Source organism: Apteryx rowi, unplaced genomic scaffold (genome assembly GCF_003343035.1).
Source record: "Apteryx rowi isolate R43461 unplaced genomic scaffold, aptRow1 scaffold_185, whole genome shotgun sequence".
In the NCBI taxonomy this organism is placed as follows: Eukaryota; Metazoa; Chordata; class Aves; order Apterygiformes; family Apterygidae; genus Apteryx; species Apteryx rowi.
In genome coordinates, this window is record NW_020448141.1 from 1,357,563 (window position 1) to 1,372,059 (window position 14,497).

General features: G+C 37.8%; 1 protein-coding gene across 1 annotated transcript in view; it reads right to left on the reverse strand.

The window, feature by feature from the left end:
• Positions 1-2,255: 2,255 nt before the first annotated feature.
• MYRFL (myelin regulatory factor like) overlaps positions 2,256-14,497 on the reverse strand; it is a 45,432-nt gene continuing 33,190 nt past the window's right edge. Inside the window, exons 20-25 of the mRNA XM_026061792.1 lie at positions 10,210-10,281; positions 7,346-7,433; positions 7,050-7,124; positions 5,187-5,295; positions 2,437-2,511; positions 2,256-2,342 (exon numbers count right to left, since the gene is read on the reverse strand). Of these exons, the coding sequence (XP_025917577.1) occupies positions 2,256-2,342; positions 2,437-2,511; positions 5,187-5,295; positions 7,050-7,124; positions 7,346-7,433; positions 10,210-10,281 (506 nt within the window). The remainder of the gene's footprint in view (positions 2,343-2,436; positions 2,512-5,186; positions 5,296-7,049; positions 7,125-7,345; positions 7,434-10,209; positions 10,282-14,497) is intronic.

A 14,497-nucleotide genomic window follows, 5' to 3' on the forward strand; every position in this document is an offset into this window, starting at 1 on the left:
GTTCAGTTACACTGCTGCTATTTTCTCCTGGCCTCACTGATCCACTGACTCATTCAGTGGTACCCCTGCTACAATATAATTCACATCAAGAAGGGACAGAAGTCCCTTTTAATAAGGGGTAATAGGATAGGGATAATGCGATCCCTATTTAAAATGATCAAAACACTACTGTAAATATGCCCTCCCATTTTAAAAGTCTTTCAGCTCATTGTGACTCTCAGATTTTGTCAGGAGCCTGAAGACTACTTATCACAGTTCTTTCAATGCCAAGTATTTCATTTTGCCAGTTTTTTCCTAGCTCTTGCCTGACTTCAGGAACAGGCTGAGGTGGATTTTTGTTACCATGGACATGTTAGAACACAGTCTTTGTACAGCAACTTGTCATCTTAAATCTGAATCAAATCTTCAAGAGTGCCTCACCAAAAACATATGCCAGGAGTAAAGAACGGGTTGAAAATTCTTAAACTGGCAAATTAATTTCTAATAAAATCACTGTGAGCTTTTTCACAAAGAAACTATTTGCTCTCCCACATGCATCTCAGGCCAGATTCTAATCTTAGGAAGAGTTTTGATGACATTAAATACTGGGAGCTTATATTCTCCTACTGCACTGCTCTCAGCCATAGGAAGAGTATTTCAACCCAGAACAACATGTGATGAAAAGCAGGTGGGTCTAGAAATGTACAGTCTTTTTTCCAAAATGCATGTGCATTATCATCTGTGACTGGGTGAAACTTTTTAGGAATCACCCTCAGGCATTTACCACAGAAATCTAAAGGCAAAAACTTCTTCTGATCTTTTGGATCCATAGTTCCAAGTCCACTTAGTCTCTGGGATATTACAGAATATGTCATCTCTATTATAAATACTTTCCAAGCGAAAAAAGGCAGTTTAAGGTGAAGTCAAAGTAGTGAGTCATTTAAGGCAAACCAAACAAAGCCAAGGACATTGCAGTTAACCCTAATTGGAGCATATGCATCTCAAAAATTCAGTGAGAAGGTCACACTTAATAGAATCCAGCAATAGTGAGAAAAGAAGTGCCAAATGAAGGCACAGAAACAAATTAAACTCTCCCATCGTGTCATCAGGCAATAAATATACAATTAAGACATATTGGTGTTTACTAAGACTGGTCAGCTCATTTTTAGAGACATTTTTTTCCTCTGACTGCTAAATAATTTCATTCAGAGTAATGTTGTTCACATGTAACTTTTACATTAAAAATCTTTAAAAGCCTACAGTCTCTCCATTGCATTTACTTCCTTTCTCTACACAGAACAAATGATTGTTCTAGGCACACCCAACGCACAATTCATACTTGATTATTATATCTGTATTCCTTCTGTCTGAGCAACTAATATGAAATTTCATGCAAACAACTTTACCTTATAAATATATTTCCTAAGCACAAACAGAAAGATTTCTCCATGCAAGTGTGTATCCACATCCATCTTAGAAAGCTGTGCAGGCAAGACATTATTCTTCTCAACTATTTATTTTCATCCATCACACTAACACAAATCACAAACACCAAGAAAAAATAACCTGATATTAGGAGCAAATGGTTCATTCCTGCTGTACAATTAAAAAAAGGTAGCTGAAACACATCTCATTCAAACAGCAGCATCGTTAAATTGCACAGTCGTAATGGTAACGATGGTACTGCTTTCTGAAATGGAAATACTTACATGCACTGAGGAATCAAACCACTATTCCCTAACTTACAGCACTTATTTTAGAGCACATTTGCACTGTGCTACATTTCTCTCTCTCAAAGTTTTTGTTTTGTTTTGTTTTTGTATTCAGGAAAAATATATATATATAAATAAATAAATAAAGGCAACCGATACTAAGAGAAATACCTGCAGGACTGAAGCAGGCCTCTTGACTGCAAATGACATTTTATTACCATCTTCTGAAGACTGGAGTGTATCCCAGCTCAGTAGAGCTCCTACATATTTCTTTTTGTTATATTTACCATATCTTGTAATTTCACAACAACGTAATTATTTCCTTACACATCAGGTACTCCACTGCATCATGTCCTTTTAAAGCAGTTTCTGGAAGTGCAGAGCTATGGTCATGGTCAAATGCTTTATTTTTCTCCTTTTTTTAAGTTAAGATTAAAACAAACTAGAAAATGACATATAACTCAGCAAAAGGTTTTAAAAAAATCCAAAGAAATACACGAGTCTCTTTTTCATACCAAGAGTTTCATTGTTATTTCTCCAAAAAACAGAATGATTGGCAACATTTTATTTACACTGTCGATAAAAATAGAAGTAGTAATCAGTAAAAAACATTCCAGCGTAATAAGGATCTGTTGAGCAGTCTGCAAGATCCTGCAGAAGAAAAATAAAGGAGATTAATATAGGATCTTCTCTCAGCTCAGATGTTCTTTGTCTTTTGCTGTGTTCCCATTTGAAAAAAGCTTACCGGTGCAGCTACACGGAAATAGTATGCGCTGTCATACAACCTAGCTACAGGGAGAATCCAAATATGCTGATATCCCTAGATAATAAATGAGAGAGAAAGAGATTTGATAACCTTATTTCACATTCAGTTGGAGAGAAAGATAGGCTGTGGAAACATTTCATTGACAAATGCAGTGCATTCGATAATTATGATAACAAGACCTGAGAGCTAGTTGGAGCATTTAAAGACAAAGTGCTGACTTTAAACCTTGCAAATGTGGTTTTGCTCTGATCAGCTCTGAACAGGAACTGACAGACATCTGGCTCCCAGCGGCTCTCAGCTGGCTCTGAATAACTGAACTCCCTCTCTAGTCTTCAAAGCAAATTGTACAGCCAATAGGAGTTGTCACTGCTGTGCCAGGTGGCCTGAAAGCTGTAATAAAGGGAAATGGCAATTCTGCTGATTTAGAAGTAGCAACATTAGTCCTGTTCAGAAGGCAGTGAAAGTTTCTCTATATGTTCGAAAGATATGAGCAGCGTCTTCACCTTCACTCAATATTTCAAAAAGAGATGCTGGGAAGATTTCATTTTACTTTTGATTGCAGTGTCCTGCAATGTACAAATGAAATAATATATTTCGTATCTGTAATTTTTATCCTACACTGAATAAAATTCAACCCTCATCTTCTTTTTTTTCTAATGATCCATTCTGGTACTCCTAGGATATTTTTTATTTCATCAGTTCCTAATGTCTCAACTCCTTTCTCTTTCTTTCCTCACTCCACTTTCTGACATATTCTCTGTGTTGGAGATGATAGGCTTACATGACACAACTTATGTGAGAATTGCCCAGAGTCCAAATGATTGCTGTCCTGCCCTTTGGTAGGGGATAAGCCTTCCAGTCCTCAGGAAAATCCTCATGAAAAAAATTCTCCAACCAGGCAGTGTTTCTATTCTGAGTCAGGTCAAACCCGAATACTCACTGCTGCTGGAAGCTAGCTGGCTTTAGACTTTTGATGCAGATTTCAGGCTGACACATGAAATCTCTTCGGCCAGCTTTGGCAGTAAGCTTCAGGGATATTTCTGCATGGGCAAACTCTCTGGGTCTGATGTAATTTCAAGGAGTGTTGGAATTACAGTAGACTGGTCAAAATTTGGAGAACTTCATTTACTTGAGCCTGGTGGTTTTTTGCAGCTGTTGCAGACACGCCTATAACTTTTTGCAAAGGTAATTGGAAAGTTTATTTAAAGTCTGCGTAAGGATGCAGGTATCCCAACCGCTCTAAACTGACAAAGCACCAAAAAAAGTAATTTAAAACCAACTAAGAACATACTCTGTATGGTACCATAGACCAACAATTTAAAGTTGGTGAAAGGACTTCCAATTTCATGTAGGGTCCTCCTTCTGAACAGTTTGTTCAGAAATGCTACCATCCTTAATGCTACCATCCTTGCTTCTGTCTTTCCTAATTTTTTTGGCCAGAATAAACATTTCCAAGCAACGTGGACAAATCTGAGGACCTGGTAACATAAAGAGTCTTCTATTTCCCTAGAATTTGAAGGGAGTTTAAAGTCTTCATCACTTCCCTGGAGATGATCTACAGTTTTCAAGATCAGGTTTCTAAATAACTTTTTAGTGGTAAAAGCTAACATGTTTTAACAACTTTTATTCCCATCAAGATAATTCAGAGAATGACATGAAAATAATTCTTGCTTTTACACTGAATAACTTTCTCTACAGAGCTTTACTGGTAAACTCCTGTTCACACAGAAATAAATGGGAATACTACCACTGTTTTCAGTGAAGCCAAGACTTAAAAACTGGAATTTGCTACCCATAAGATAACAATGGAAACAGTACAATAGATGAGAATTTGGAGGACTCTGTCTTCTAAGGCCCTGGGCGAAAAGTACTCCCATTTCTTAAGTATCTCTGGAGATGTAATGAGTTATAGGAGTGAGTAGACTCAAAAATCTTTTCTAGGGTCTTTAGAGAGTCACTAGATGTTTTTTTACAAAATGCAGCAGAAAACTGACCCACACCAAAAGGTCACATCCTAGCTATCTGATTATGGCCATGCCAAAGCCAGTTATGTCTGGTAGACTTGAAGTATACCTGGATTTCTACCACCTTAACTAAGATCAAAATTTAGTGGCTAATAATTTTATGAGTCAGCTTCTAATGGGCTGTTTCTTTTTCCCAAGTGCCCATAAACGCACTGTTGACCCAGCCAAGGGGACTAGCTGCCATCAGCTACTCTCCTTTCCACACTTTGGAGATGGAGATCTTCTCCCTGGGGTCTTCTATCTCTTGATTGATTGATTCATTCATTCATTTCTTATAATCATGGCTCTGTGAGGCTACTCAGTGGAGCCAGATGTTATAACAAGTCTTTTCCATCTTCTGGATCTCCCTCTATACCAGAACGCATCCACACAACACCACTGGCGTCAAGAGCACCTACATTCAAGGGATCATGATGTCTTATCAATGAGACTTTGATGCTTTTATGAAAAACAGAGATAGCTAATAGAAGGAAACATCATTCTGGAGGCCAAGGGGAAAGGAGAAAGCTAATCAAATTATTTCAGTGCTGTATGGCTCCAATGGCCAAAACTGTCAGAGAATTGAACACTTTTTCCTCCACGAAGCTCAATTTTCTTTTCACTTTTGCAAATTACTTTTAATGGAAGAGATGAAAAAGCAGCCATGTGGGACACAGTATACAAATACGATTCCCACAAGCCAGAGTATTACTGCAAAAATATTACCTGTGTGGTTTCTGGGAAAACCTTCCCACTGCTTCGGCTTAAAGCATAATAGGGGCAATAATTTCCAAACGTGACTTTGCAGAGGAATACAATTAATGGTTCTGTAGTGCTTCAACAAAGAGAAAAAAATAAGGATTTATTCCACTGCTCTTAAATAAAATAACCATATATATAATACAATATAAATAATAGGGGGAAAAAAATCCTTACAGTGGAACAAAATATTAATTATGGAGAAATAAAGGAGAGGAAATTATTTAATTGGTTGATATGAAGGAAAAAAAACCTGAGCCACCAACCTCTAAACTTGCTCCATACCCTTCCATGAATGGAGGAAGTTTTGCTTTTGGAAATCTGGGTGATTTTTACAGTCATTAAGATAAATCTAGAAATGTATATTAACTTCCTTAAACCTTAAGCCTATTCATACCAGATGCTATTATATATGACTTTTTATACAACTCAATGGTCATGACAGGCTTGGGCTGCATGGCTTATGTCACACATAGGCATAACATGCCTATGCCAGAGGGTATTTGGGCATCTAAACAAAATAGCAGACAATTTTATGGAAGACAAACCCCAAATAAGCCTTAAAACAGGGGCCTATATAAATAACTAACACTTGCCACTGTACACGTGCAAACAAGTATTCATATATGCCACATCTTCTGTCCTAGACCAGATGTGAATATTGTGTGTTGGTTTCATTTGATTTTATTCAGTGGCATAAAGGTTTTCCATATTTTTGATGTATTATCTTAGTACTTGGACACAGCAGTAACTCAGATATGTTTGGGTCCGAGTTTTTGTTAAGTGAAAGGTTATAGAAAAAGTATAGATTGAAAACTCCCCCTCCCCCCCAAATAACCCAATATCCACAATAAATTCAGCAACTATTTCAGTGAAACTCTGAATAAAATCTATTACTCCCTACACGGGAAGGCTTCACCACTAGTTTATAAAGTTTAAAACGCAGATTTTCAGTTGCTGCAGAAAATGAGTAGGTACTTCAGGAGTTCTGTTATATCTCCTCTCACCTCTGTTCAGAGGAGTAGGACAAATCCACGCAAAACTAAGTCCTTAACTGAGACCTTTGGGTCTAAAGAAGGATGTTTACAAGGTGGTACTTTTTAAGATCAATAGATTGGACTTAAAGACTATCTGTAACTTCATAAGGCCTTGTCTTGGACAGACTGGAGTTATCAAGTGTCATTGAGCAAAGCGTTCAGCAGCTTTTCTGGCTAACGCTGGCCTCTATCAGAGAACAGCCCCAAAAGAAAGGATATGTTACTTCTGGGAGAACACAACAGAGCTAGACTTTTATTTCAGAAGAGCACCTCTGCTGAGAGGTAAGTCTGCTGCTTATTCCTGGTGTAAATCCTAATTCTCTGTATTACCAGAGCTAGTATTCCTGCACAAGAATCCCCTTTTACTGGGCTTGGTTCAGCAAGTCAAAAAGACGGTCCCTGCCCCAAAGACTTTACTCACTTATAAATGTCATTGTTGGGAGTTATTTATGCGTGTTCCTAATAACATTTCTCTACACTAAAAAACAGTCCTGCTGATACAGGAGTACATGTCTATTCAAATAATTACAAGATTAAAGCTTAAGACTACTGGATTTTAATACCTGCCTTGATGGGTGAAATTGTCATTGCCCTGAAAGCAGTACTAGGCTTATGTTTCAGCAAAGGATCTCCCCAGAGGTCTAAGTTAAGGACTTAGTTTTGCATAGATTTGTCCCGCTCCTCTGAATACAGATGGATTTCATTTAGTATCAGAATAGAAATCAGGCAAGAATTAGTATCAAAAAATGAATCACCATCTTGTTATGGACGCATTATCTTTAATTGCACTTACTTGATTTCCAGGGAGATTTCCACATTCGTGGGCGTGTGTTTGTTAATGGGAATAACATAGCTGTAATTTCCAGACCTGATAAAAGGTGGCATTAATGCACATAGGATTTTAATATAGATATCATCTTTGCAAAAACATGGAAGTTGCTTTTAAATTTAAAAGGAAAAAATGTGAAAATGTAGAAAAAGCTCATGTACACTACAGAAAGCTGTGAGAAGGAGCCCATCAAGTAGCCCTGTCACATTTATGGTACTCCTATCCCACCACAATAAAGCATAATAAAACAATTTACCTACCTGCACTGTAGATTTTTACTACAATAGCGACTGTCAATGCTTTGCTGAGTTTCCAAAATCTGTATGGATCTGATTGTTGTATCAATCCCTAAAAACATTAGGAATAATGTTTTCTTCTTGATTATTTCAGAAATCTCAGATAAGAGCATAATAATATTAGCATCTACTTGCTTGTTTGCCACTACAGAAGTTGCTACTGGTCTAAATTTGCCCTTGGTCATAACCTTTGATTGATTACATTCATTCTGAAGTTACAGGGGACATGGGATCCCTTGTTTGTGCTTTACATGGACAAACAGCCTGGGCACCTCAAACTGAAATATTTTCTTTTGACCAGACATTAAAGACCATTTTGATGATAGCCCAACTGGCATACAAATATGTCAATGTTCATTTTAATGTACTAGCAGCCATGCTCATGCAAGTATCCATTAATCTGAAAATCGTTACCTTTGCTGAGAGAAATGATTTGGTATGCAACAAAACTTGTTTCTAACCGTGTGTCCAGAGAAACTACCTAAATCTAAAGGGTATTATACTATCTTCATAAAGCTCTGCCTTGAATTTTCAAGAGCTTAGAGTTCTGTAATATTCTACATATAAGAACATCATGAAATATGGATCAAAATATACTCAGCTAACCAAAAATATATTTGCACTTTGATCCTAAGTAAACTGCGGCAATAGGAGCAACCAAACGCAGCAGATCTGGGATACTATGCTGATCTCTTTCCAATACTTAGATCCTGATCTTGGAGGAAGTTGACAATCTGAGGAATGCGAATGCGAAACACAAACTCTAAAAGTTCATATTTTAAAATTAGCTCAACATCTCATGTATAAATACACACATGTATATAATTGTATATATACATGCACATATATCATAGAATATGTTTCAGGGCAGCATGTAATGCAGTTAGATACTGCTAATTGAAAACTTACTTTCCGAAAAAAACTCAAAACATAGCTGGTGTATTGACTACCAGGAAAGCTGAGTAAAGTAACTGGTTACCTGAGTGGTTATGTCCCTAACCAGATTGGATTAAGTTCCCCAGTTTGCCACAGGCTTTCTGCCTTTCCATGGGCCCGTCTCTCTGTGCCTCACAGGTGTTATCTGAAGGGGGTAGTTATGGTGAGAGGAAGAGTATAGCCATACTGGCGTGGCTCTCCCCTAAGTGAATTAGCCCTGCAAAGAGTTAGGCAGCAAGAAGCAGCGAGCTAACACAGCTGTACTGCTTCTGTTTTCACAGCTGACCTAGGAATCACTGCACTGTGCTGCATCCTGCAAAGCTTATTCCTTCTGGAGACATCTACAGAGTCAGATCAGTGCAGGTCCACCATTCAACCATGTCTCAGGCCCCCAAGCTAGCCCGCTTCAGGCTGAATCATGGAGCGCCTGAAACGGAAGGGGCTGAACAGATTTAATCCCCTCAAGGGGCCTATGCTCACACCGCTGATGGGATAGGGATGACCCATGTGGGGTTGGGATATGAGACCCACAAGCAGATAGCCAGAATCCAGTTGTTGCCTATGCTGCCAATGCTTTAAGTCTGGCAATGTGGTGTAGAAAGCATACAGAGGATGTGTTTCAGCAGGCCCAAGTCTGTTCTTCACCTTGCACTGTGAACACTGCTTTTGAGTTTCTGTTCTTCTGTTCTGCAAAAACACTGCACAGGGACTTGATGATTATAGGCTGACTTGTGCTTCTATGCAGTAGCACTTGCTTAACTTTCAGCATGCAAATACCCACACACATACTTAAGTGATGGAGGGAAGGAAATCGAGTATGTCTGTCTCAAAGAGCTAGCAGAGAAGAACATTTCTGTTTGCCAAAGAAACCCTATTCTGGGGTGTGCAGCCACTGTAAAAAAGTCAGAAGGGGAGTGATTTTTCTCAGATCATCTCACTCTTGTGTACACAGGCAGCAAGCAGAACATGTGCTCTATTCCTTGCATGGCCATGGGTAGCAGCCTGCTTTCAGTGCATGCCACTGCATAAATGTTTTATTATACAAGTATTGCCCAATCTTTAATCAAACATTTATTAAAAAAAAAAAACAACTGTAGAACAGAGCATCCACATAACTGAAAAGACAAGGCATAATCCTGCTCATGCTGAATGAATGCCAGAATATATCATTACAATATCTGCAATCAGCGGCTACTCGTCATCACAGAAAAGCATCAATATTTTCAACCCAGACTGGCTCTGACAGCAGCGCATAGTCATTAAAAGGGGAGCCTGAAATCAAGCTGGAAGTCCTGTGCCCCAGAACTTCATTTCATTTCCACTAACGCAGGCAATGTCAGGATCCCAAGGCAGAGAAGGCCCCCTTCAACAGCTCATGCTTTTATCCATTAGGTCAATTGTGCCAAACCCCAAACACATCCTTTACACTGTAGCAGGCACTTCCTGCGCACAAATACACCACTCGCATGCTTAAGCATTTACTGTATAAGGGATTGCAGTGTTGATCACCTTACGAGATTTTAGCCCCTGTCAAGAAAAATGTCACTTGTCTTGCATGTGAAGCCAAGTCTTTTGTCTCAAGTAGTAGCTTGAGGAAACAGGTGCAGGTTTAGCTGAGACGAGCTCATTATGTGTGAGGCAATCTTTATGCAATAATTCCCCAAGGATGAGAGGAAGAACTTGCTGGGTAGCCAGCGTATTTACAAAAATCTAATGAAGATGTAAGAATAAATTACAATGACAAGAAAATTATAGTGCAGGTATTTAATAGAATTCTAAGTTCTAATTTCCTATAATAACCAGTTATAAATGAAACTTCTCTCAATTCTAGCAGCAGAATACCAAGTTATACAATTATGCATTAAAACAGTTTAAAAAAATGTGGGACTTACAGTCATCTCCAAGATCAGGTCTGTTACGATTTTTGATTAAATTACTTTCAAGCAACATGTTACTTTTGTTTCCTGTGAAAGAACGTTTATAGATGTTCCCAGGTTAGCTTTGCACAGTTATAGCAGCAAAATATGGACACATCATAAGATGTGTTGTTAATTATTACTTGGATAAAGGCACACATAACTAACATGAGAATCCTTTAAAATACAAACCACCTCTATTCAGTCTAAAATACATACAAACAAATGACATTTGTAGATAACAAGAAACAAGCTTTTGAAATTCTACAGGATATTTAACACATTTCAAAAACAGCCTAATAGAAAAGATTTCATGCCACACAAGAAATATCAGTAATGTTATAACAGAGAGAGAAAGAGAAAATCAACATCCAGCCAGGCACTTCAGCACAAGTCTGATCATAAAGCCACATCCTTCTTATTAGTGAGAAAATAAATCAATGGGTACCTGCCTTGTAAACATAGCCTATTGGAATAAATTAGCTTTTTGAATGTAAGACAAGACATTGAAGACTGACCCAAGACGTTCCGCTTCAGACACAGAGGGATGAGTCACCAGACTAGAGAAACTAATACAGAGCTTTAACAATGTTGTCACCATGTTCACTAAAGTCAGCTCTGTAATTTCAAGTGTTGAACTAGGGTGGGAAATCTAAGTTGATGGGGGGGTTTATTCTATTCTTTTTCTCAACACTTCTCTAGAAAAGTGAAGTTTAAAAGATCTTTTGAATAATCATTACATAGTCCAACTTGTAGAAGGCAAAAGACCCTTCGAGCCCTTGGGAGACAATTTAAAGCTACTCCTGTGCTTTTAGGCTAATTGCCAGCCAAGAATTTGTCCAGGCAAGTATTACTGATAAACTGGCCCTGAGGAATGTTGATCTTGCCTAAACTATCATGCTGCATCAAATATCATTTCATCTGGGAAAAAACGGAATCATGTATTTCTAAAATGCTGAAATACCCCATTCCTGTGTTTTCCAAAGGAAACATTTTGATTTCTAAATGAACGTTTAGAACAAAAATCTTTGTTTCATTATATAAAAATTTATTTTACAAAAACAAGGATTGAAATGCAGTATTTCACTTAGATGGAAACAAAACAACTGGACTGACCTTATTTATTCCAGATTTTGGTTTTGATTTCATTTCAGAATTGGGAAATAAGAAAATCCAGGTTTTCCTAGTGCTAATAGGTAACCTGGAACATGGAACAACACTAACAACTGGAATCTGAGAGCAGAGAAGCAAAGCAGTACAGAACCATCTTACCATCTTTAGAATTTCTGCCGGTTTTTTTGTTTTATTATGAATCAGTGATACTGCTAGTTTTTCCTTCCATCCAGCCATCTTCTATTTACTTGCTCATCATTCAGATCTGTCATTTCTACCAGTTTAGGTGGTAACTGTTGCATTTTGCAGTAATCTACCATCCCATTTCTTTTCATTGGGATCTGCTGCCAGACACCTAGAATGGCTACTGAACATATGGAATCAGTTGTATACATACAGTAGGTCTTGAGGCAGACCTAAAAAGGTTTATTCATTCTTCCTTTCAATTTAAAACTAGTTGTCACATCATCCTTCCCCTCTCTTCTATTTTCTGTCAATAGACTAGATACATTAACAATGCACTGATAGTTACCTGAGACTTTGCATGCTCATTAACAGAAAACTGTTCTGTGAAAACCTACATCCACTGGTAAGGGTAACAGGATGCTCACTGAAAGAAATATGTTCTCCCTGTAGATACAATACATCAGCTCTGCAAGTATTGGCAGGAATATTTATTACATATTTTGAATTACTAAATATTTAGCACTGTAATTCTTTGTCTGGCAGATGATCAAAGAAAGCATTAAGTCAGTATCAAAATTCTGTACAAAATTAGGATGAAGATAAATTTATTTTACTAAGATTTCAACTATTTGAACAAACTAACAATGAACAAGCTAAACAAGCTGGAAATGCATTTTTACTTGTTTCTTTACTCTGCATAAAATTACCATTTTGTTGTCCCCTAGGTTGGTCCAATCCAAATGAAATGTAGAAAACCAGACTGATAATATTTTTATTTGGAGCTCAAGATGCCAATCCAGAACACCAGGAATTACCAAAAAGCACTGTAGTAGCTTCTAATAAATTGTGGTATACTTCCACTCTGTCATATATAGTAACTCTGAGTGTTTTCCTAAAGGTCCACGTGGGATATGAAGACCCAGTTTACTCAATACTGAGTATAAAAGTATGGGCATGACCAAAATGAAATGAGGACAACCAAACTCTTCATACAATATTCAGATAAACTTATCCAATAAATCTGGTATCCTTTTTCCTCAAGTACTGCCTGGTTTTAATTCACATGAGTTGGAATATTCTATAAGCAGTACCAAATTACCATGGAAAAAACCTGCTGCTGATTTCTTGTGATGGTATCTTGCAGGGGGAAGGTGGTAAATGTGAATGCAGAAAGCTAACTGAAACCTACCAGAAGCTCTCACCAAGCTTTTATTGTGAGGGAAGAGATGCCAGGAAGGGGCAATATTTTGATGGAAAGTAAGGACACCCCCTTGTTACCAGGGGCACTTAACTTTAATAGACAGGCAAAGAGCATTGCTGAGATGGAAGCAGAGAATAGAAAAAGCCTAGATGCTGAAGGGTATTCATATTCCTTATGTCCACCGAAAGCAATAGGAGTTAGAAAGTCTAAATCCTTCAGAGGATCCAGTTCTTAAGACAAATAACGCAAAGGAAAAAAAGGCCATATTAAGCTAGAAGCAGGCAAATACTGCAAGACTTCATAAAGATGTGCTGAATTCTTTTTTTTCTTTTTTTTCATAAATATGGTCTTCCTTATGAATGTTTTTGTTCCGACTCGCTTTGAACACTGCCAACTCAGCCTTTTCCTCAACAAATTTGAGGCACAGAGGATTAGGATCTACAGTAAATGTGCTCATCCATTATTAGTGTCTGCACTCACAGAATTCAGGTGCCACATAGAGGGACAGTAGAAGGTCTGTTGAATATGCCCTCCTAAAGTAGCATTATTTCAACTGTAATTGCACATAGTTTTATCTTTCCATGATTTAGACTAATCAGCTGATTCTAAAATATCCACTGTTTATCTTGATTATTCCTCATATTAATCACAGCTTTTTGTTCTGTTAAAAGATTTTCCTTTTCATTTATCTTGGCTGCAGCTACATTAAGCAGCTTACTGGTTTTCTTTCTGTTTGGATTTCATATTGACATTGTTACCTTCTGTCTGGGGATACACTCAGCTTCATTAAACTTGTGCAGATCTGAAATATTTCAGTAGCTTGTGTACTGTGCAGATTTTTCACTCTTGGATCAACACTTAATGCTATCTGGAGCATGAGACTCTGAGAATGCTTTGTGTTTATTCTTATCTTCCATTTCCACCTAATATCAAAAGCATCCAGCTGGGGATAGAAGGTTTTCATATTTCATTTTCTTCCACCTACAGTTCCCTCATTTGTAAGTGAGATTAGTGTCTCTTTAATTAATCAACACACTTTCAGGCTTCAGAGCCATACAAATCACTTAGGTACGACCTCTTGAAAGTATTATGTTGAGCTACATCTGCCACAGGACTTAATGCAGCAATAATTCCAAGAATCACAAGAACCAGTTACACAGAACTTGTCTGCAGACAGTAGCACTTTGCAATATAAAGAATTGCCAGTGAGCGAGCTCCACTGAAACTGTTTTGTGGTAAGAGTTTCATAGCAATCGGCAATGCCTGTTCTTACAGACATTTGTACATCAGAGGCTGAACTAGGTCAGTTCCCAATTTCACCTCAAATCGTCAACTGTGGTTGATGCAAGAATTGTTCCCAAGGCCAAGAAAGGAAGAGAATGAACACTGGGTTTAGTAATGCTAACGCTTGCTTCTAGACATCAGCAATGTTAAGATCTGGGAATGGGGAATACAGATCCCAAGTTTTTTTCTCATCAGGGCTGAACTTTACAACTTCATAAACAAGAGTGCCATTTTTTCCCTACCACTTGTATGACCAGTATACCTTTACGTACAAGCCATTTCTTACAGATATTATAAAGGTTGCAAACAATATGCCTACTAATATGTTACACATATAACATCTGGCAGGCAGTATCTGAAAGGGAATTCATTCCAGTAAAAGTAATTTATTTCATAGAGCCCTGCCTTCAAATACCACTTCTCTGCTCAAAACCCCTGCCTGAAGGAGCAGTTATAATTCTAAGTTTTATGTTTTGTGGC